This window comes from Scyliorhinus canicula, chromosome 15 (genome assembly GCF_902713615.1).
Source record: "Scyliorhinus canicula chromosome 15, sScyCan1.1, whole genome shotgun sequence".
Classification (NCBI taxonomy): domain Eukaryota; kingdom Metazoa; phylum Chordata; class Chondrichthyes; order Carcharhiniformes; family Scyliorhinidae; genus Scyliorhinus; species Scyliorhinus canicula.
The window spans coordinates 15,095,850-15,116,622 of record NC_052160.1 but is presented as its reverse complement, the minus strand read 5'-3'; the positions used below and the strand labels follow the sequence as shown (position 1 = coordinate 15,116,622).

General features: G+C 49.6%; 1 protein-coding gene across 1 annotated transcript in view; it reads left to right on the top strand.

The window, feature by feature from the left end:
* The window catches only part of LOC119979014 (putative protein MSS51 homolog, mitochondrial), a 56,989-nt gene extending 38,452 nt beyond the window's left edge, over positions 1-18,537 (top strand). The window contains exons 6-7 of the mRNA XM_038820986.1: positions 13,859-13,952; positions 17,976-18,537. Coding sequence (XP_038676914.1) covers positions 13,859-13,952; positions 17,976-18,213 — 332 coding nt within the window. The 3' untranslated portion in view covers positions 18,214-18,537. The remainder of the gene's footprint in view (positions 1-13,858; positions 13,953-17,975) is intronic.
* The last annotated feature ends 2,236 nt before the right edge of the window (positions 18,538-20,773 follow it).

Below are 20,773 nucleotides of genomic sequence, written 5' to 3'. Positions count from 1 at the left end.
GCAGATCAAATCGGGGCAAGACCTACTCAGTTAATGGTAGGGAGTTGGGAAGAGTTACAGAACAAAGAGATCTAGGGGTACAGGTTCATAGCTTCTTGAAGGTGGAGTCGCAGGTGGACAGGGTGGTGAAGAAGGCATTCAGCAGGCTAGGTTTGATTGGTCAGAATATTGAATACAGGAGTTGGAATGTCTCGTTGAAGTTGTACAAGACATTGGTAAGACCACACATGGAATACTGTGTTCAGTTTTGGTCACCCTATTATAGGAAGGATACTGTTAAACTAGAAAGAGTGCAGAAGAGATTTACGAGGATACTATCAGTACTTGATGGTCTGAGTTATAAGGAGAGGCTGGATAGGCTGGGACTTTTTTCTTTGGAGCGTAGGAGGCTTAGGGGTGATCTTATAGAGGTCTATAAAATAATTAGGAGCATCAATCAGGTAGATAGTTGACATCTTTTCCCAAAGGTAGAGGAGTCTAGAACTAGAGGGCATAGGTTTAAAGTGAGAGGAGAGAGATACAAAAGAGATCAGAGGGGAAATTTCTTCACATAGAGGGTGGTGAGCATCTGGAACGGGCTGCCAGAGGCAGTGTTAGAGGCGGGTACAATTATATCCTTTAAAAACAGTTAGACTGGGCGGCACGGTGGCGCAGTGGTTAGCATTGCTGCCTCATGGCGCCGAGGCCCCAGGTTCGATCCTGCCTCTGGGTCACTTTCCGTGTGGAGTTTGCACATTCTCCCCGTGTTTGCGTGGGTTTCGCCCCCACAACCCAAAGATACGCACGTTAGGTGGGTTGGCCACGCTAAATTGCCCCTTATTTGGAAAAAAATGAATTGGGTACTCTAAATTTATTTTTAAAAAAGGTTAGACAGTTACATGGGCAGGATGGGTATAGCAGGATATGGGCCAAATGCGGGCAAGTGGGACTAGAGTAGTGATAGAAACTGGTGACATGGACAAACTGGGCCGAAGGGCCTGTTTCCCAAGCTGTAAACATCTATGACTCTAATTAATTGAAAGGTTCAGTTTTCTGTCACTAGGATCTTGACCGACCCCCAATGGCAGACATGTTATTGTCTGTGACTCTCTGGCAGGCTCTCCAGTGGTTCTGGGTAATATCTCTGCTCCCAACTGGGGCAATACGAATTTTATTAATCATTTGCTGGCTCCCCTCCCCGATTTGGATTCACATCAGCTTCTTTCGGGTGGCGACTTAAATTGTGTCTGAACCCAAGTCTGGATCGGTCCAAGCCCAAATCTCTGACTCCATCAGGGGTGGCCAGAGCTTTGTCCTTTTTCATGGAATAGATGAGGGAGAGGGGGAGACGTTTTTTGCACCCTGGTGATTAAGAATTTTATTTTTCTCACATGTGCATCAGGTATACTCGTGGATCAATTTTTCTGTGGTGGCTAAGTCTCTCCTCCATTTTGTGATAGTAGTTGGTTACTCAGCGATTGTGGTTTTGGAACGTGCCCCACACTTTGTTGATTTGGCACTGGTCAGGTCCCCCCTCACCATCCACCATGGAGATTGGACACGGCATTATTAACAGACAAGAAACTTTGCAAACGCACGTCCATCGTCTTTGGGGAATATATAAAATTTAAAAGAAGTGAGTTACTCTCACCTTCTACGCTGTGGGAAGCCTTTAGATGTCCTTGGGGGGAAGATTATCTCCTACAAAGTGAAGATTGGAAGATTGCGGAGATCTTGGCCAATATTGGAGAGAGGCGGTCTGGAGGGCTTTACATGGTGAAGACAGCGAGGGTGGAGCAGCAGACGCTGGTGGACTCCATTCTTGAGGGGACCACCAGTACTCACCTGTCCCAACCCTGGTGTTGAGGGCAAGGAGGAAAATGCTGCAGCCACAATTCGAGCTATTGTCAGTGGGCAGAGCGGTGGGGCAGCTGTGACCCGAGGGGTACAGTTACCCGAGGGGAGAAGGCTAGTTGCCTCTTAACTCACCAGCTGAAGCGACAGGTGGGTTCCCGGGAGATCGTACAGGTACGTAACTCGAGCGTCAGTCTGGTTTCCAGGTCAATGCGTTTTTGAATCATTCTATTGGGGTATCCATAGATCAGAGCCTCCAGCTGAGGGATTGGTCACCTCTTACCTTTTTGGATTTCGACACAAGTTTGTCTACTGGATTCTACGACAGGGCCCCCACTGCTGGTGTTTGTATGAATTCTCTGAACTCGGACTACTTCAGAGATTGAAGAGCCTGACCCTGGAACCAGAAGAATTGCCAACCCTGAACCTTGAGGCGGAGGTCCCAACACTCCGCCAAGCCATTACAAGCTTTGGGGCCATCAAAACGCCAGTTTCGGAGACCACGTACAAGAGCCCTTGCACCATGGCAGCTGATTTGGGTTATTGCTTGGTACGACTGCTGACAAAGAAACCATTCTCTAATGGGAAGGAATAGCCACTTGCTGACTGGTTGCGTAAACCTTTTTTTGGGGGGTAGCACAGTGGGTAGCAGTAAGGCTTCACAGCTCCAGGGTCCCAGGTTCGATTCCCCGCTTGGGTCACTATGCGGAGTCTGCACGTTCTCCCCGTGTCTGCATGGGTTTCCTCCGGGTGCTCCGGTTTCCTCCCACAGTCCAAAGATGTGCAGGTTAGGTGGATTGGCCATGATAAATTGCCCCTTAGTTGGGTGGAGTTACTGGGTTGTGGGGATGGGGTGGAGGTGTGGGCTTGGGTGGGGTATTCTTTCCGGGGGCCGGTGCAGACTCGCTGGGCTGAATGGCCTCCTTCTGCACTGTAAATCCTACAATTCCTAGTGAATAGGGACACGAGACGGGGTGTCCCCGTCTCTGCTCCTGATTGCCTTGGCGATAGAACTGCTTGCCATGGTCCTCTGTTAAGTGGAGGGCGATAAATTGGGTAGGGGTGGAGCATTGGGTTTGCCTTTACGCAAATGACCTACTTCCCTATATTACAGACCCAGTCCTCTCTATGGACGAGATAATAAAGCTGCTTAGGAGGTTTGGTTCCTTCTCAGGGTACAAGTTGAACTTGGAGAAGAACAAATGTTTCCCCGGTCAAACCCACCAGGGAGTAGAGCCCAAATGGAGACGTGACCTTACCGTCTTGCCAAAACTAGCTTTCGTTATCTGGGTGGCCCACAATTAGGCCTCGCTTCATAAATTAAATGGTACTAATCTAGTTTATGGTGTCAGGTCTGACTTACAGAGGTGTGATAACATCCCCCTGTCCTTGGCGGGCAGGGTTCAAACTATTAAAATGAATGTACTTTTTATTTATTTTTTAATGTCTCCCCAACTTTCTCCCCAAATTACTTTTTGTCAAAGTCAATAAATTAGTGTCCCCCTTTACTTGGCGGGTAAGACTCCAAGGATCTGTGGGGCGTTGATGCAGAGAGATAGACAGTCAGGAGATTTGGCATTACCCAATTTATTGTTTTACTATTGGGCAACCAATATTCAGAAGGTATTGTTGGGGTTCAGTGATCCGGGTTCCATATGGGGATAAATGGAAGCGAGCTCCTGCACAGTTACTAGCCTTTGGCGCAATAGTAACCCCATCATTTCCCCTGAATCTGGTGCCCACTCTGAGAATCTGGAAGCAGTTCAGGCACCATGCTAAACTCTGTTCCATGTCTTCGCTAACTCCCAACTGCAACAACCACCTTTTTCTGCTAGCGAGATTGGACTCAATGCTAAAGACATGGGAGGGAAAGGGTTTGGAGAGGTTTGGGGACCTGTTTGTAGGCAGGAGGTTTGCCAGTTTTAAGGAGCTAGTGGGGAAATTCCAACTGCCTGATTCCAGTCTTCTCAGATACTTTCAGATTCGTGGCATTTCACACAAAGCTTTTCCTTCCTTTCCTTTGGTACCACCCTCCTCCCTGTTGAAGAGGACTTTGTCTTTGGCTGGGTCTGCCAAAGTATTTAGTACATATCCAGCCAGATCCTTAGGATAAATGGATAAACAGTGGGGCTGTTTGGCACACTGGGCTAAATCGCTGGCTTTTAAAGCAGACCAAGCAGGCCAGCAGCACGGTTCAATTCCCGTACCAGCCTCCCCGGACAGGCGCCGTAATGTGGCGACTAGGGGCTTTTCACAGTAACTTCATTGAAGCCTACTCGTGACAATAAGCGATTTTCATTTCATTTTTCATTTCAAATACTCCCCCCAGCAGACCCAAGGATCTGGCTGGATATGCAGTAAATACTCCCCCCAGCAGACCCAAGGATCTGGCTGGATATGCAGTAAATACTCCCCCCAGCAGGCCCAAGGATCTGGCTGGATATGCAGTAAATACTCCCCCCAGCAGGCCCAAGGATCTGGCTGGATATGCAGTAAATACTCCCCCCAGCAGACCCATCAGCAGAGTCAGCTCCATTGAATGAGGTGATAGTGAAATGGAGGCTGAGTTGGGTCACATTCTGGATGATGAGGTGTAGAGAAAGGCTCTTCACAGGGTCAACTTGAGGTCCTCGTGCTCGGCTTAGTCTGATCCAATTCAAGGTGGTGCACAGGGCTCATCTGACTAAAGCGAGGATGAGCGCATTCTTCTCTGGGATGGGGAACAGGTGTGAGCGTTGTTCTCGGGGCCCAGCTAACCACACTCGTATATTCTAGTCTTATCCCAAGTAGCTAAGTGTTTGAGCATCTTTCTTTAACGCCATGTTGGAAATACTCGATGTTAATTTGGATCCATGTCTGCTGCTGGCCATTGTCGGGGTATTAGACTCGGCGGTGCTTCAGATGGGAGCGAAGGGACCACGAAGACGTCCGGAGACCAGTTGTGCTCGAGTGGCTGCCTCCTACTCCTCCCAGTGCCTCGGCTGGATTGGGTGACCTCGTGACATTCTTACATTTGGCAATGGTTAACTGCACCATTGGGGGATCAGTGGAAGGGTTCTACCTAAGATGGCAGCCATTCATTACCTTTTTTTAAGGAGCTAGTCACCATCAGCTGTTAGACGGTTTGGTTCAGTTTTTGGGGGTGAAGTTATAAAGTAATTTTTGCTTGTTAGTCTCGTTCTTTGATTGTGTAATTTTGGTTAATTCTTTTGTATGATTTTGTTTATTATGAAATTTTTCAAATAAACATACTTTAAAAAAACACTCAATTGGGGGGGGGGGGGGGGGGTCCCAAAATCGCACATCCATTTCAATACCCTCTTCATGGTTGTTTAAAAGGACTTCCGGTTGCGGCTATGACCAACTAAGTCGCACGTTTGGCTGCTCCTGCTACAAAGGTGTTTTCGGGCCGATTGGAGGGCCCCAACGGCGCTGTAAGGACAAATCCCGGTGGGGGAAGGCTCCCTGAAGAGAACCAGACCAACTTTATGGTCGGTACCCGGAGTGGGGTGGTAAAGAAAGCAACAGCAGCTCCCAAAAAAAAGCGGGGGAAGAAGACCAAAATGGCGGCCGGTGGCGCACCCGAGGAATGGAGGAAATGGGCGGAGGAGCAGCAGGCCGCTCTCCTGCGCTTCTTTACGGAGCTGAAAATGGAGCTCTTGGAGTCAATGAATGCGACGACCACCAGGCTGATGGGAGCCCAGGCGATCCAAGAGGCGTCGATTCGGGAGCTGCAACAGGAGATGACTGTGAGGGAGGAGGAGGCCACGGTCCTCGTGGGAAAGGTAGAGGTGCACGAGGCACTCCACCTGAAATGGCAGAGCCGTTTTGAGGAGCTGGATACCCGAATGAGGCGGAAGAACCTGAGGATCTTGGGCCTGGCAGAAGGCCTGGAGGGGTCAGACCTCCCGGGATATGTAGCAGAAATGCTGAGCTCCCTGATGGGGGCAGGGGCCGTCCCTTCGCCCCTGGAGCTGGAAGAGGCCTACAGGGTCATGGCTAGGAGGCCAAGAGCAAATGAGCCCCCGAGGGCGGTGCTGGTGCGGTTCCAGCGACTCAGCGACCGTGAGAGAGTGCTGGAGTGGGCCAAGAGGGAAAGGAGCAGCAAGTGGGAGAATTCGACGGTGAGGGTCTACCAGGACTGGAGTGCGGAGGTGGCAAAGCGGCGGGCCCGGTACAACCGGACGAAGGCGGTGCTACATGCAAAACGGATCAGGTTCGGAATGCTGCAGCCAGCGCGCTTGTGGGTCACCTACAGGAACCAACACCACTATTTTGAGTCCCCAGAGGAGGCGTGGGCCTTTGTACAGGAAGAGAAACTGGACTCGAATTAGACCCAGGGGATACTTGGCGGCCGTAGCCGCTCGGGTACTTTCAGCTGAATTCTTTGTTTGGATTTTGAACTCTTGCTGTGGTTTTTCTTCTGATGTTTTTTCCCCCTTTGCCAACTTCCCTTAGTTATTGTTATTGTGGTTATTCATGGTTATTTATGGTTATTTATGCTGTTTGGTAGAGGGCGACTGTTAAGTACATTGTTATTTGTTATTTATCTGTTATTTATAATGTTAAGTTGGGGAGGTGGGACGGGGGGGAGAGCAGATCGGGGATATGGGCCCCTAGGGGGGGTTCTTTTACAGGCATGGACGGGGACGGGGGTGGAACTGAAGATGGCGGGGTGGGGTGTGGCAGGGCGAAAGCGCGGGCTTTCCTCTGTTTTCCCGCGCGCGGGGCAGAGGAGGGGGGAGGGGAGGAGTGCGGGGCGTGGCTAGCAATGGCGACCTTTCCCGCGCTGGAGCGGGGCCAGGGAGGAGTGGCAAGGGGGGGGAGGTCCCCCCCCGAGCCGGGGGGAGTCGGAGTGTGGCAGGAGCAGCCGGGTCAGCGTGAACCAGCTGACTTACGGGAGTACGATGGAGGGTACATCGCGGCTAGGAGGGGTCCTAGCCTGGGGGGGGGGGGGGGGGGAGGGGGGTTAGGGAGGGACACCGGGTTGCTGCTGAAAAGACCAGAAACGGGAAGGGGAGGACTGGAGAGGTGGGGGGAGGGGGACATCGCCATGGGGAGCGGGTCAGAAGGGGAGGGTCGACCCGGGGCGAGCAGGGAACAGGACATGGCTAATCGGCAGGGGAAGGGGACGGGTCGTCCCGCGACCCGGCTGATCACTTGGAACGTGAGGGGGTTGAATGGGCCGGTCAAGAGATCAAGGGTATTCTCACACCTGAAGGGACTGAAGGCTGATGTAGCAATGTTACAGGAGACCCATTTGAAGGTAGTGGACCAGGTTCGCCTGAGAAGGGGGTGGGTGGGACAGGTGTTCCACTCTGGATTGGACGCAAAGAACCGGGGGGTGGCGATTCTGGTGGGAAAGAGGGTGTCGTTCGTGGCGGAGGAGGTGGTGGCGGATAAGGAGGGTAGGTATGTGATGGTGAAGGGTAAGCTGCAGGGGGAGAAAGTGGTGATGGTCAACGTATATGCCCCGAACTGGGATGACGCGGGTTTTATGAGGCGCCTATTGGGCCTCATTCCGGGACTGGAGGCAGGGGGCTTGATCATGGGGGGGGACTTTAACACAGTGCTGGACCCCGGGCTAGACAGATCGAGCTCAAGGACCAATAGGAGGCCGGCAGCGGCAGAAGTGCTGAGGGGGTACATGGAGCAGATGGGAGGAGTAGACCCATGGAGGTTTGGTAGGCCGAGGGCGAGGGAGTATTCCTTTTTCTCCCACGTCCATAGAGTGTACTCCAGAATCGATTTCTTCGTGTTGAGCAGGGGGCTGATCCCGAGGGTACGGGAAGCTGAGTACTCGGCCATTGCGATCTCTGATCATGCACCGCATTGGGTGGATGTGGAAATGGGGGAGGCGCGGGACCAGCGCCCGCTGTGGCGGCTGGATGTGGGGCTGTTAGCGGACGACGAGGTGTGTAAAAGGGTCCGGAAGAGCATTGAGAGCTATCTGGACTTGAATGACACGGGTGAGGTGCAGGTGGGGATGGTCTGGGAGGCCCTGAAGGCAGTGATCAGGGGAGAGCTGATCTCCATAAGGGCGCACAGAGAAAGAAAGGAGAGGCAGGAGAGGGAGAGGCTGGTGGGGGAGCTATTGGAAGTGGATAGGAGATATGCGGAGGCACCAGAGGAGGGGCTGCTGGGAGAACGGCGCAGCCTGCAGGTCAAGTTCGACCTGCTGACCACCAGGAAGGCAGAGACGCAGTGGAGAAGGGCACAGGGCGCGGTCTATGAGTATGGGGAAAAGGCGAGCAGGATGCTGGCACACCAGCTTCGCAAACGAGATGCGGCTAGGGAGATTGGGGGAGTGAAGGAGAGGGGCGGGAAGGTAGTGCAGAAGGGGCAAGAAGTGAACGGGGTCTTCAGGGATTTTTACAAGGAGTTGTATCGGTCTGAGCCGCCGACGAGGAGAGGGGGAATGGAGGACTTCCTAAACAAATTGAGGTTCCCAAGGGTCCAGGAGGGGCTGGTAGAAGGGCTGGGGGCGCCAATAGGGCTAGAGGAGCTAGTCAAGGGAATAGGTCAGATGCAAGCGGGGAAGGCGCCGGGGCCAGATGGGTTCCCGGTGGAATTCTATAAGAAAAATGTGGACTTGGTGGGACCGGTACTGGTACGAGCCTTTAATGAGGCGCGAGAGGGGGGAGTTCTGCCCCCGACAATGTCGCAGGCTCTGATCTCCCTGATATTGAAGCGGGATAAAGACCCCGTGCAGTGCGGGTCCTACAGGCCTATCTCACTTCTGAACGTGGATGCCAAGTTGCTGGCAAAGATCCTGGCAGCTAGAATAGAGGATTGTGTGCCAGGGGTAATCCATGAGGACCAGACGGGGTTCGTGAAGGGGCGGCAGCTCAACACGAACGTGCGGAGATTGCTGAATGTAATTATGATGCCGGCAGTGGAGGGGGAGGCTGAGATAGTGGTAGCGCTGGACGCGGAGAAGGCATTCGATAGGGTGGAGTGGGAGTACCTGTGGGAGACGTTGGAACGGTTTGGGTTTGGGGAAGGGTTTATTAAGTGGGTGAAGTTGCTCTACTCGGCCCCGACGGCGAGTGTAGTGACAAACGGGAGGAGGTCGGAGTATTTCGGGCTCCACCGAGGGACCAGGCAGGGATGTCCCCTATCCCCCCTACTTTTCGCACTGGCGATTGAACCGTTGGCGATGGCACTGAGGGGTTCAGGGGGGTGGAGAGGACTGACTAGGGGAGGGGAGGAACATCGAGTATCGCTGTATGCGGATGATCTACTGCTGTACGTGGCAGACCCAGAAGGGGGAATGCCGGAGATAATGGAACTATTAGCAGAGTTTGGGGACTTTTCAGGGTACAAACTAAATTTGGGCAAAAGCGAGGTTTTTGTGATACACCCGGGGGACCAGGGAGAGGGTATTGGGAGACTCCCCTTCAAGCGAGCAGGAAAGAGCTTTAGGTACTTAGGGGTGCAGGTGGCAAGGAACTGGGGGACCCTCCACAAGTTGAACTTTTCCAGGCTGGTGGAACAGATGGAGGAGGAATTTAAGAGGTGGGACATGGTACCGTTGTCGCTGGCGGGGAGGGTGCAGTCAATCAAAATGACGGTCCTCCCAAGGTTCTTGTTTTTATTTCAGTGCTTGCCCATCTTCCTCCCTAGGGCCTTCTTCAAAAAGGTGACGAGTAGCATCATGAGCTACGTGTGGGCGCATGGCACCCCAAGGGTGAGGAGGGTCTTTTTGGAGCGGAGTAGGGACAGTGGAGGGCTGGCACTGCCCAATCTCTCGGGGTACTACTGGGCGGCAAATGTGTCAATGGTGCGCAAGTGGATGATGGAAGGGGAGGGGGCAGCTTGGAAACGAATGGAGAGGGCGTCCTGTGGCAACACAAGCCTGGGGGCCCTAGTAACGGCACCATGGCCGCTCCCCCCCACGAGGTACACCACGAGCCCGGTGGTGGCGGCCACCCTCAAGATATGGGGGCAGTGGAGGCGACATAGGAGGGAAATGGGAGGTCTGTTGGCGGCGCCAATAAGAGGGAACCATAGATTCATCCCGGGGAACATCGACGGGGGATTTCAGAGCTGGTACAGGGTGGGCATACGGCAGCTGAAGGACCTGTTTATAGAGGGGAGGTTTGCGAGCCTGGGAGGGCTGGAGGAGAAGTTTGAGCTCCCCCCGGGAAACATGTTCAGATATTTACAAGTGAAGGCATTTGCTAGGCGGCAGGTGGAGGGGTTTCCCCTGCTCCCCAGTAAGGGGGCGAGTGATAGGGTGCTCTCGGGGGTCTGGGTCGGAGGGGGGAAGATATCAGACATCTACAAGATAATGCAGGAGGCGGAAGCAGCATCAGGGGAGGAGCTGAAAGCCAAGTGGGAAGGGGAGCTGGGAGAGCAGATAGAAGACGGGACGTGGGCGGATGCACTGGAGAAGGTCAACTCTTCCTCCTCGTGTGCGAGACTGAGCCTCATTCAATTTAAGGTGCTGCATAGAGCTCACATGACGGGGACAAGGATGAGCCGGTTCTTTGGGGGTGAGGACAGGTGTGTCAGATGTCTGGGAAGCCCAGCGAACCATGTGCATATGTTCTGGGCATGTCCGGTGCTGGAAGGGTTCTGGAAGGGGGTGGCAAGGACGGTGTCGAAGGTGGTGGGGTCCAGGGTCAAACCAGGATGGGGGCTTGCGATCTTTGGGGTCGGGGTAGAACCGGGGGTACAGGAGGCTAGGGAGGCCGGAATACTGGCCTTTGCGTCCCTAGTGGCTCGACGAAGGATATTAATTCAATGGAAGGACGCGAGGCCTCCAAGCGTTGAAACTTGGATTAACGATATGGCTAGCTATATTCAGCTAGAAAGGATCAAATTTGCCCTGAGAGGGTCGGTACAGGGATTCGCCAGGCGGTGGCAACCTTTCCTTGACTTTTTAGATCAGAGATAGACGTTCGGGGTCGTGGCAGCAGCAACCCGGGGGGGGGGGGGGGGAGCAAGGGTCGTGGGGGGACATGCACGACTGTAACGCGGGCAAGTCTGCTCGCTGCTCATGTCTGAAACTGTAGGCTGCCTTGTTTGTTAAGGTTGCCTGGGGGGGGGGGGGGGGGGGGGACTGGTGCGCGCGAGAGGGCGGGCGAGGGAGGGACATTTGCCTAGAGGGATTGTGTTGTAAATAATTTAAAAATTAGTAGGGGTAAATGTCTGTATGGAAAAACTCTTTCAATAAAAATTATTTAAAAAAAAAAAAAAAAAAAAAAAAAAAAAAAAAAAAAAAATGGTTGTTTAAAAGGTGGCATATCAGCATTCTTATGCCTTGGCTCTGTTTGGATTTCTTTGATCTCGACAGCTTGCAGTCCCATCCATGCTATTAGAGACAAGCATCAAGTGGAAACCAAGCAGCTCGCCATGTGTAATTCTTGAGCTTGTGCTCAAATCCCTGACATTCCTCTCTCTATCTATCCAAAGTCCTCCAGACCTACAACTCTCCACTATTGGCCAAGATCTCCACAATCTTCCAATACAAGCCTCTGTAGTGCTTGCTTGATTTCCTTTATTCTATCATTGGCAATTGTGCCTTTCGCATTGAAATTCCCTTCCTCAGTCTCTCTATTAGAGTTAATGTTCCCCAGTGCTTAAGTTAGAGTTGGAGCTTTAATTGTTTAATAAACCACACTTATTGTTTGACAGACTGCACATACATATAAAGGGGATACAGGTGGCACTGTGGAGTTGGAGGGGAAGTGTTTGTCGGAGAGAATAAAATTGGAGTTGAAGAAGTTAAGACTTGCTTTCTCGTTCTTATTACAGAGATACCATTGGAGCTTAACACTGTCCACCTGGCTACCGCTCCCTCCTCCTTTACCTCACTCCCGCTGGCACTCCAGTGCAGTGCTGAGGGAGTGCTGACTGTTACAAGCACCACCTTTCACCTCTGACCCTGGCAGTGGATGTAAGAAAGCCTTAGCTTGAACAAGAGCAAGGGGAGTTATTTCTGGGATCTTGGTCAATATGTGGGGCAGCAGGGTAGCAGGGGCAGCAGGGTAGCATGGTGGTTAGCATCAATGCTTCACAGCTCCAGGGTCCCAGGTTCAATTCCCGGCTGGGTCACTGTCTGTGTGGAGTCTGCACGTCCTCCCCCTGTGTGCGTGGGTTTCCTCCGGGTGCTCCGGTTTCCTCCCACAGTCCAAAGATGTGCGGGTTAGGTGGATTGGCCATGCTAAATTGCCTGTAGTGTCCTAAAAAGTAAGGTTAAGGGGGGGGTTGTTGGTTACGGGTATAGGGTGGATACATGGGTTTGGGTAGGGTGATCATTGCTCGGCACAACATCGAGGGCCGAAGGGCCTGTTCTGTGCTGTACTGTTCTATGTTCTATGTTCTATGTGTCACCTGATCAAGGTCACAGAACAGATTGCCTGACGCAACAGTTCCTTCAGTGTCAACCTTTGATCACATTCCAGTAAAACAATTTGGGATGGTCTGCACCGTTGAAGGTGCTATATAAATGCAGGTTGCTGTAGCTTACATAAGAAGTCGTAGCAGGAATAGGCCGTTCGGCCCCTTGAGCCAGCTCCATTGTTCAGTCCGATAATGGCTGATCAGATTGTGGCCTCGACTCCACTTTTCTATCTGTCCCCCCATTACACCCGAGTCCCTTGTGGATGGAAGAGGGGTGGGATGAGTGTCGATGTGGGTGGTAAGTCCTTTTTTTTTTTTTTTTTTTTTTTTATAAATTTAGAGTGCCCAATTATTTTTTCCAATTAAGGGGCAATTTAGCGTGGCCAATCCACCTACTCTGCACATTTTTGGGTTGTGGGGGCGAAACCCACGCAGACACGGGGAGAATGTGCAAACTCCACACAGACAGTGACCCAGAGCCGGGATCGAACCTGGGACCTCAGCGCCGTGAGGCGGTTGTGCTAACCACTAGGCCACCGTACTGCCCGTGGGTGGTAAGTCCTGTTGTACTTCAACCTGGTGTTGTGAGACTTATTACAATAAGATCATGGATTATTTAATTTTAACCCCAACTCCACACTCGTGCCTACCCCCAATAAGCTTTCACCCCCCTCCCCCCCCCTTTGCTGGTCAAGAATCTACCTGGCTCTGCCTTAAGGATATTCAAAGACTCTGCTTCCACTGCCTTTTGAGGAAGAGTTCCAGAGAGTTGTGGCTCTCTGAGAGAAATGATTTCTCCTCATCTCTGTCCTCAATGGGTGACCCCTTATTTTTAAATAGTGACCCCTAATTCTAGATTCTCCCACAAGAGCAAACATCCTCTCCACATGTACCCTCTCAGGATCTTTTATGTTTCCATCAAGTCACCAAAGCTGGAGATAAAATGGAAGGGAAAAGTGCTAATGATCAATGAACTGTGGTGACTTACCAGTTCTAATATAACTCGCCTCAAAAGGAAAGTGAGTCCATGCTCTGCTCCAACTGGCTGAAATAAAAGTATGTCGATAGTCGCTTGTTAGTGGAGAGCTTGAGTATTACTGAAAAAAAGAGACATGCTGTCAAAGTTTTTCAACTTGCACTCATCAAGACCTACAGGCACAAGAATACCGTATTTCAAAGGGAGCAACAATTTATATTGCATGAGTAAAAGGTGATGATTGGTTGGCAGGTCGACTCTGGTTGAAGCGTTGCCATGGTGAATGCGCCAGGGAATTCCTGTCACGCATCTTTTGCTTAATGTTGCTTCATTTGAAAATTGGCTTCCTTAGATCTGTATGTCGTGGGCAATACAGCGTTTAAAATTTAAAAAGCGGGGGGAATGCTGCAAAGAATCTCTAAGAATGTGCGAAGAAATTGCTATTGCAGACTGGATGCAGGAGATGCTGGAATAATCATTGAGAGTGGGAGGGACAAGGCTGTCATTATAAAGAAATGAAGACATGATAGTTGGCTGATTTTGATCGATAGTATTGCGCAGGAGATGACAATGCACTAAGCCTATGAAGGATTCCATTCCTTGCATTGATGGCTCAACATTTTTAGGAGCCAGGCTGAATGCGTTGCGAGGCGGTGATCTCTGTGGTTAATTCTGAGCCCTCTCCCTCTCCACACCCAGGATTCCATGCTTCGCAGGGCCTGACTGAGGGCTGGCTGCCAACACTTCTCCTGCTGAGAGACTACAAGATCCCATCTCTCTTCACAATGTACAGGCAAGTTCTCCAGCTTGTAGTTTGAACACTGCAACCTGGTACACAATAATAGAATGTTCAGAGCACCGAAGGAGGCAATTCAGTCCATCAGGTCCCTGTCGCCTCTCTGTGAGAACAGCTTCACCCTTACTGCTCGCTTACCCTTTCCCCGGCGCCTGATTTCCCTTCAGGTGCTTACGCCATTGCTGCTTGAAAGCCATGATTGAATCTGCCCCCCCCCCACCTTTCCGACGGCGCATTCCAGATTCTAACCACGATTGTCACTTTTGATTCTGTCGCCAATCTCTCTTACCAAGATGCTGCCTGGCCTGGAGATTTTCAATCATGTAGAGAGATTGGTAGACTTGGATTCTTTTCCTCGTAGCAGAGGAGACCGAGGGAGGACATGATTGAGATGTATAAAATTATGAGGGGCGTGTATAGAGTCGACATGAAGAACTTTTCTCCCTTGGTGGAGGGATCAATGGGCAGGAGGCATAGATTTAAGGTCGGAGGCAGGAGGTTTAGAGGGGATGTGAGGGAAAACAATTTTACCCAGAGGGTGGTGGGACTTTGGAACTCGCTGCCTGAAAGGGCGGTGGAGGCAGAGACCCTCATAACATTTAAGAAGTATTGAGGTGTGCACTTGCGATCCCAAGGCTTACAAGGATATGGACCAAGTGCTGGGAAATGGGATGAGAATAGTTAGGTGGTTGTTTTTGATCGGCGCAGACTTAATGGACTGAAGGGCCTTTTCTGAGCTGTATGATTCTGTGACTGATGACACTTTGAACCTTTGTCCTCTGACCTTTGGCCTCCCCCCCCCCCCCCATGGGAATTACTTCCGACCTGTGGAGGACGACTCAAAGGGTTGGTGATCTGAATTTGTAAAAATGGATCTTTCCTTCTTTCCCATTTATTGTGGAGAAGAAAGCCATTTATCGCATTCTGTGGGTGTACCACGAGGACGTGGATGTTTAGACACATTTATCAGCTTTGTTTCCTCAGTGCTAAAACTCCAATGCCTCTTAAATCAATCCCTGATTCTCTTCCATTCAAAGACGTATTTCATTGCTTTTCAAGAATAGATTCTCCACATAGTCCCTCGGTCCCCATGTTCATAGAATCATAGAATTTACAGTGCCGAAGGAGGCCATTCAGCCCATCAAGTGTGCACCGGCCCTTGGCAAGGGCGCCCCACTTAAACCCACACCTCCACCCCATCCCAATAAGCCTACCTAAACTTTCGGGACGCTAAGGAGAATTTAACATTGCCAATCCACCTAACCTACACATCTTTGGACTGTGGGAGGAAAATGGAGCACCCGGAGGAAACCTACGCAGACACAGGGAGAACGTGCAGACAGTGACCCAAGCAAGAATCGAACCTGGGACCCTGGTGCTGTGAAGCAACAGTGCTAACCACAGTGCTGCTCTGCCGCCCGTTCATCATATGACAATCCCCGTGGAGACCAGTGACGTGAAAAAAAACAAAATTCCTAAACGATCCAAAGGAAAAACCAAGATTTCACTCTTTAAAACCTTTACTGTAACAATCAAGGGCAAACCAACATAAAGTAAACAGGACCCAATAGAGGTTAGGAATGAAAAGGTAATTTGGAATTAAAAACTAATTAAACTAATATGAATTTACTAAATGCATTTACAAAAGGCTCTAATGAAACTAGTATGAATCTATTACAAGGAGGTTGGAGTAAAAGACGCCACGAGTTGCATGTTTACTGAAGCAGTCAACTACACAACAAGTTCATGTCAGTAGAATGATTCAGATGAGCCTTGAACCTTTTACAAACCTGTGTGAGGAAAACATCTCAATGCAAGGCCGAGGCTGTTTATTGTAGCAGGAATAACTGCTGTTTATTCCAGAAGGAGCAGACATCGAAAACAGGGATTGGGTGCGGCCTCCGGGAAGAACTGGGGAGAATAGATAGTGCCGGAGTTAGGAGATACCCATCCCGTGAAACATGTCATTTGAACAATGTTCTGCCTACGTGATTGTCAGTGTATAAAGGTGCTTGCAATTCTGTAAGCTGGGAGAGAGCTACACAGGCAAATTCTATTCAGTAGAAACTATAAATTGTACATTAAATAGCTGACACAGCAGAGAAAGGCCTCAGATTTCTTAGGCAGCACTCTTTTTAAATTAAAAAAAAATTTAGCGTACCCAATTAATTTTTCTAATTAAGGGGGAATTTAGCGTGGCCAATCCACCTACCCTGCACACCTTTGGGTTATGGGGGCGAAACCCATGTAAACTCCACACGGTCAGTGACCCAGAGCTGGGATTGAACCTGGGACCTCGGCACCGTGAGGCGGCAGCACTAACCACTGCGCCCCTGTGCTGCCCCATTAGGCAGCACTGTTGACACATGCATGGTAGTTCCAAAGTCTTCCACAACTCTGTACTCGGGTAGAGTTTGACCACTCCTCATCATGCAGCTTTACTCCATCCAAATGAATACTATTGTCACCAACAAGGCGCACTTCTGTGGTACCTCCTTCACTCAATTCTGAATGTCAATTCCCCCTGTCTCTGTTGCGGCCACCACAGGCTGAAATCCGCTTTCCCAGTCTCGTTTATTCTTGCCAATTAGCTTTCACATCTCTAGCAATGCACCAGAGACTGATTTCTCAGAAGTGTGATGTCGCAACCAGGAAGTCCAAACAACAAACCCCTCTCAGATAAATGGGCCTGGTTTCTGTTTCAGTTAGTGGCAGTCTCAAAGGACACAGGGCGGAATTCTCCGTCAGCGGGATGCTGCGCTCCACCGGCAGCGCACCCACGCCCGCGGGTTTCCTGACAGCCACAATGGGGAATCCTATTGGTCGGCACGCCGCGCACGAAAGCTTGGCTGGCGGACCAGAGAATGCCACCCACAGGCTTTGAAACTCCAGTCAATTGCAGTCCACAGCTTGAAACCGACAATAATTGGATTAGTCCTACCATTTGTGAGAAGGCTTGTTTGTTCGAATCAAAGTGCCTCCCACCTTTGGTTTTACATCAGCTGTGTTCCTCACCTTGGTCACTGGATCTGCAATATTAGCAGACTCCACCCTTCCCCATCATTAGCCCCATCCAAAAATATGTTCCCTTTTTTTGCAGTGTTGCAGCAGGATTGGTTTGGGGCAGAAGCAGATGGTTATTTCAGTAATCTCCTCCAGCCCGACAAGCATCTGAGAAACCCAAGTTCCTCCAATATTGCCTTTTATGCATCCCTGGTTTAATTGCTCCAACCTACCTGAGCCGTCAACTCTAGAATTCCATTTCTAAACCTCTCCATCTCCCCAACTCTCTCCTTAAAGACACTCCTTAGAAGCTCCTGGTTAGACCAATCTTTTGATCACATGCCCTAATATCTCCTGATGTGGCTCAGTGTCCTATTTTGTTTGATAATCACTCCTTCAGGGAGTGCCTTGGGATACGTTAAAGGCACTATATAAATGCAATTTTTTATTACTGTTGTTGAGTGATCCCTGATCTTAGAACTTGGAACATACAGTGCAGAAGGAGGCCATTTGGCCCATCGAGTCTGCACCGAACCACTTAAGCCCTCACTTCCACCCTAACCCAATAACCCCTCCTAACCTTTTTTGGACACTAAGGGGCAATTTAGCATGGCCAATCCACCTAACCTGCATGTCTTTGGATTGTGGGAGGAAACCGGAGCACCCGGAGGAAACCCACGCAGATACAGGGAGAACGTGCAGACTCCACGCAAACAGTGACCCAGCAGGGAATCGAACCTGGGACCCTGGCGCTGTGAAGCCACAGTACTAATCACTATGCTACTGTGCTGCCCACTATCTTGATAATGCAGATATGTTAATTGCTTTAAGGGCTTTGTTAGGGATCTATCTACACCTAATCCCTGGCCCAATGAAAGGATTATATTGGCTGTTCAGCTTGAGGAATGGCTTCTCTCTAAAGACTATCACACACTACAATGCTAACCACCGCAATCCTGAATGTTGTTTGCTTCCATTGTGTTTCCACGTTAAACTGTTAACCTTCTTTGTTTGCAGTGACCAGGAATTGAAGTATTCCCTTGAGATCCTGCAAGAGCTCGAGACCAGAATCATTGACTATGGGGCGAATCCGTTCACCTCCCTGAAACTAGAGCAGGTGCAGTCCAATCCCAACAAGCAGCTGATCCACAGCAACTCCAGCTACCTGATGTTCCAGGGAGTGGTTGAGTCCATGGATGGAATGGACACGGAGGGTCTGAGGCAAGAGAACATGCTTCAATCACGATCAGAGTGACAAGCACACCTGTAACACTGAAATTCTGTAGCTAGGAAAAATATTTTTCTTTTGTTTGAAACAAATCCACATTATGCAAGAAACCACTCACAGCCATTTTATTTCAGGAGTTACAGGAGGCCATTCAGCCCACCTTGCCTTGTTGGTGTGCTACACTTTCAGTTGGATGTGGTTGTGTTTTCTGTATACATTGCTCGATCGACAGTGTGTCACGTGACTCAGTTTTAGTCACTGTTTGTTCTGAGGAAGCTACCAATTCAGACATGTATACAAGTTCTCAAACAGTGCAATACTGCTACCGGCTTCTCAAATCTTCAATAAAAGAACCGATGTATTTTGGTGTTAACCAATCCCTTTGCGTGTGGTTGATGCCTTGATGTTTATCTTAACAAGTAAGCTCATGGAGAAGAAAAACACGACAGTTGGTCCTTTGGAAGAGCTCTCCAATTCATCCCTCTTTCCCTGTAGTGAGAAGTTATTTTCCCTTCCAAATGGTTGTCTAACTCTGTCTTGAAAATTGTCAATGAATCTGTGCCCACCGTCCATTGCATTTGATGTGGCAACTTGCTGCATCAGGAAAAAATGTCTCCTTATGTTGTCTTTGGGCCTTTTGCCAATTAGCTTGATTCTTTGGCCTTGGTTACTGACTTTAGCAAATGGTTTTTCCCTATCTACTCATTTACTTTGAACATCCTGATTGGTGAAACAATTGGGGACCTATGAGTCAAGACTGATGTTATGTGGGGAAGAGTGCTATGTTCAATAAGTTACAGTAATTGTACATATAATTCAATGTTGAATCAGTTCATCTCCAGATCGCCCTCAGAAGAGCAGAAAAACATTGCTTTCTGCTTGGGCATGTTTTGCGGGAGATACCATTTCTTATTTCTGGGCCTAATAACCAAACTAAGATCAAAAAATGTGCTGTTTAGACAACCCTTTATCTTCTGGATTAAGCAAGGTCCAGTATTCTGCAATGACAGAATTAATTAATGACCTTATTGTAAACATACCCCTGGATAGCAGTGATCATAACATTATTGAATTTTGTAAGCCGCTTGAGGGAGAGATGAGTGGGTCTAATACTAGTGTTTTAAACTAAATAAGGCCAGTTATAATGGTATGAAGACATATCTGGCTAAAGTAAACTGGGGAATTAGTTTAAGTGATAGAGCAGTACAGATGCAATGAGATGTAAGGAGATATTTCATAACACTCAGCAAAGATACATTTCAGTGATGAATAAAGAGTCTAGGGTAAGGACACACCATCCATAGATAGCTAAGGAATTGAAGATAGTATCAAACTGAAAGAAAAAGGATATAATTCCATGAAAATTAGAGGCATGTCAGAAGATTGGACATGAAAAAACAGCAAAGAATGACTCAAAGAATAATAAAGAGGGAGAAATTAAAGTACGAGAGAAAGCTATCTATTAATATAAAAACAGATTGTGAGAGTTTGAAAGGAAAAGAGTTAGTAAAGTTGGCCGTCTAGAGAGTGAAAATGGGAAATTAGCAATGGAAAATTAGGAAATGGCGGATGAATTAAACAGAAATTTTGTCTCTGTTTTCACTGTGAAGGATTCAAATAACATCGCAGAAATAATTTGAATCAAGAAGTGAAAAGGAAGAAGGGACTTAAAACCATTACAATCACCAGGGAATGGTACAGATAAAATTATAAGAACTAAAAACTGACAAGTCCCCAGGTCCTGATGGGCTTAATTCTTGGGTTGGAAAGAAGCGACTGCTAAGAGAGTAGATGTGTTCGTTTTAATTCTCTAAAATTCCTTCTATTCTGGAAAGGTCCCATCAGATTGGAAAAAGTGAATGTAGCTCCTCTATTCATGAAATAGGGCAGACAGAAAGCAGGAAACTACAGGCCAGGTAGCGAAATATTTGTCATTGGGAAAATGCTGGAATCTATAGAATAGAAAATTGTGTTTTTCTGGTTGGCATGATTTGAGGCCACATTCTCCTGGCACCCGGAAATCACCAGCCGCACCAGCAAGGCCACAACCAGGCACTGATTAGTACTGGCCTCCACAGGCCTCAACCAGGCGCTGATTAGTACTGGCCTCCACAGGCCTCAACCAGGCACTGATTAGTACTGGCCTCCACAGGCCAAGACCAGGCACTGATTAGTACTGGCCTCCACAGGCCAAGACCAGGCACTGATTAGTACTGGCCTCCACAGGCTGAGACCAGGCACTGATTAGTACTGGCCTCCACAGGCCAAGACCAGGCACTGATTAGTACTGGCCTCCACAGGCTGAGACCAGGCACTGATTAGTACTGGCCTCCACAGGCCAAGACCAGGCACTGATTAGCACTGGCCTCCACAGGCCGAGGCCAGGCGCTGATTAGTACTGGCCTCTACAGGCCTCAACCAGGCACTGATTAGTACTGGCCTCCACAGGCCACATCCAGGCTTGATGGTTGCTCTGGCAGTGTTGGTCCATTGAAGCCTCTTGGGTGGTCAGTGCCCTGGCACTTCCACTGACATCCAGGCAGTGCTAACTTGGCACTGCCAGGTGGCCGGTTGTCACTGACAGGAT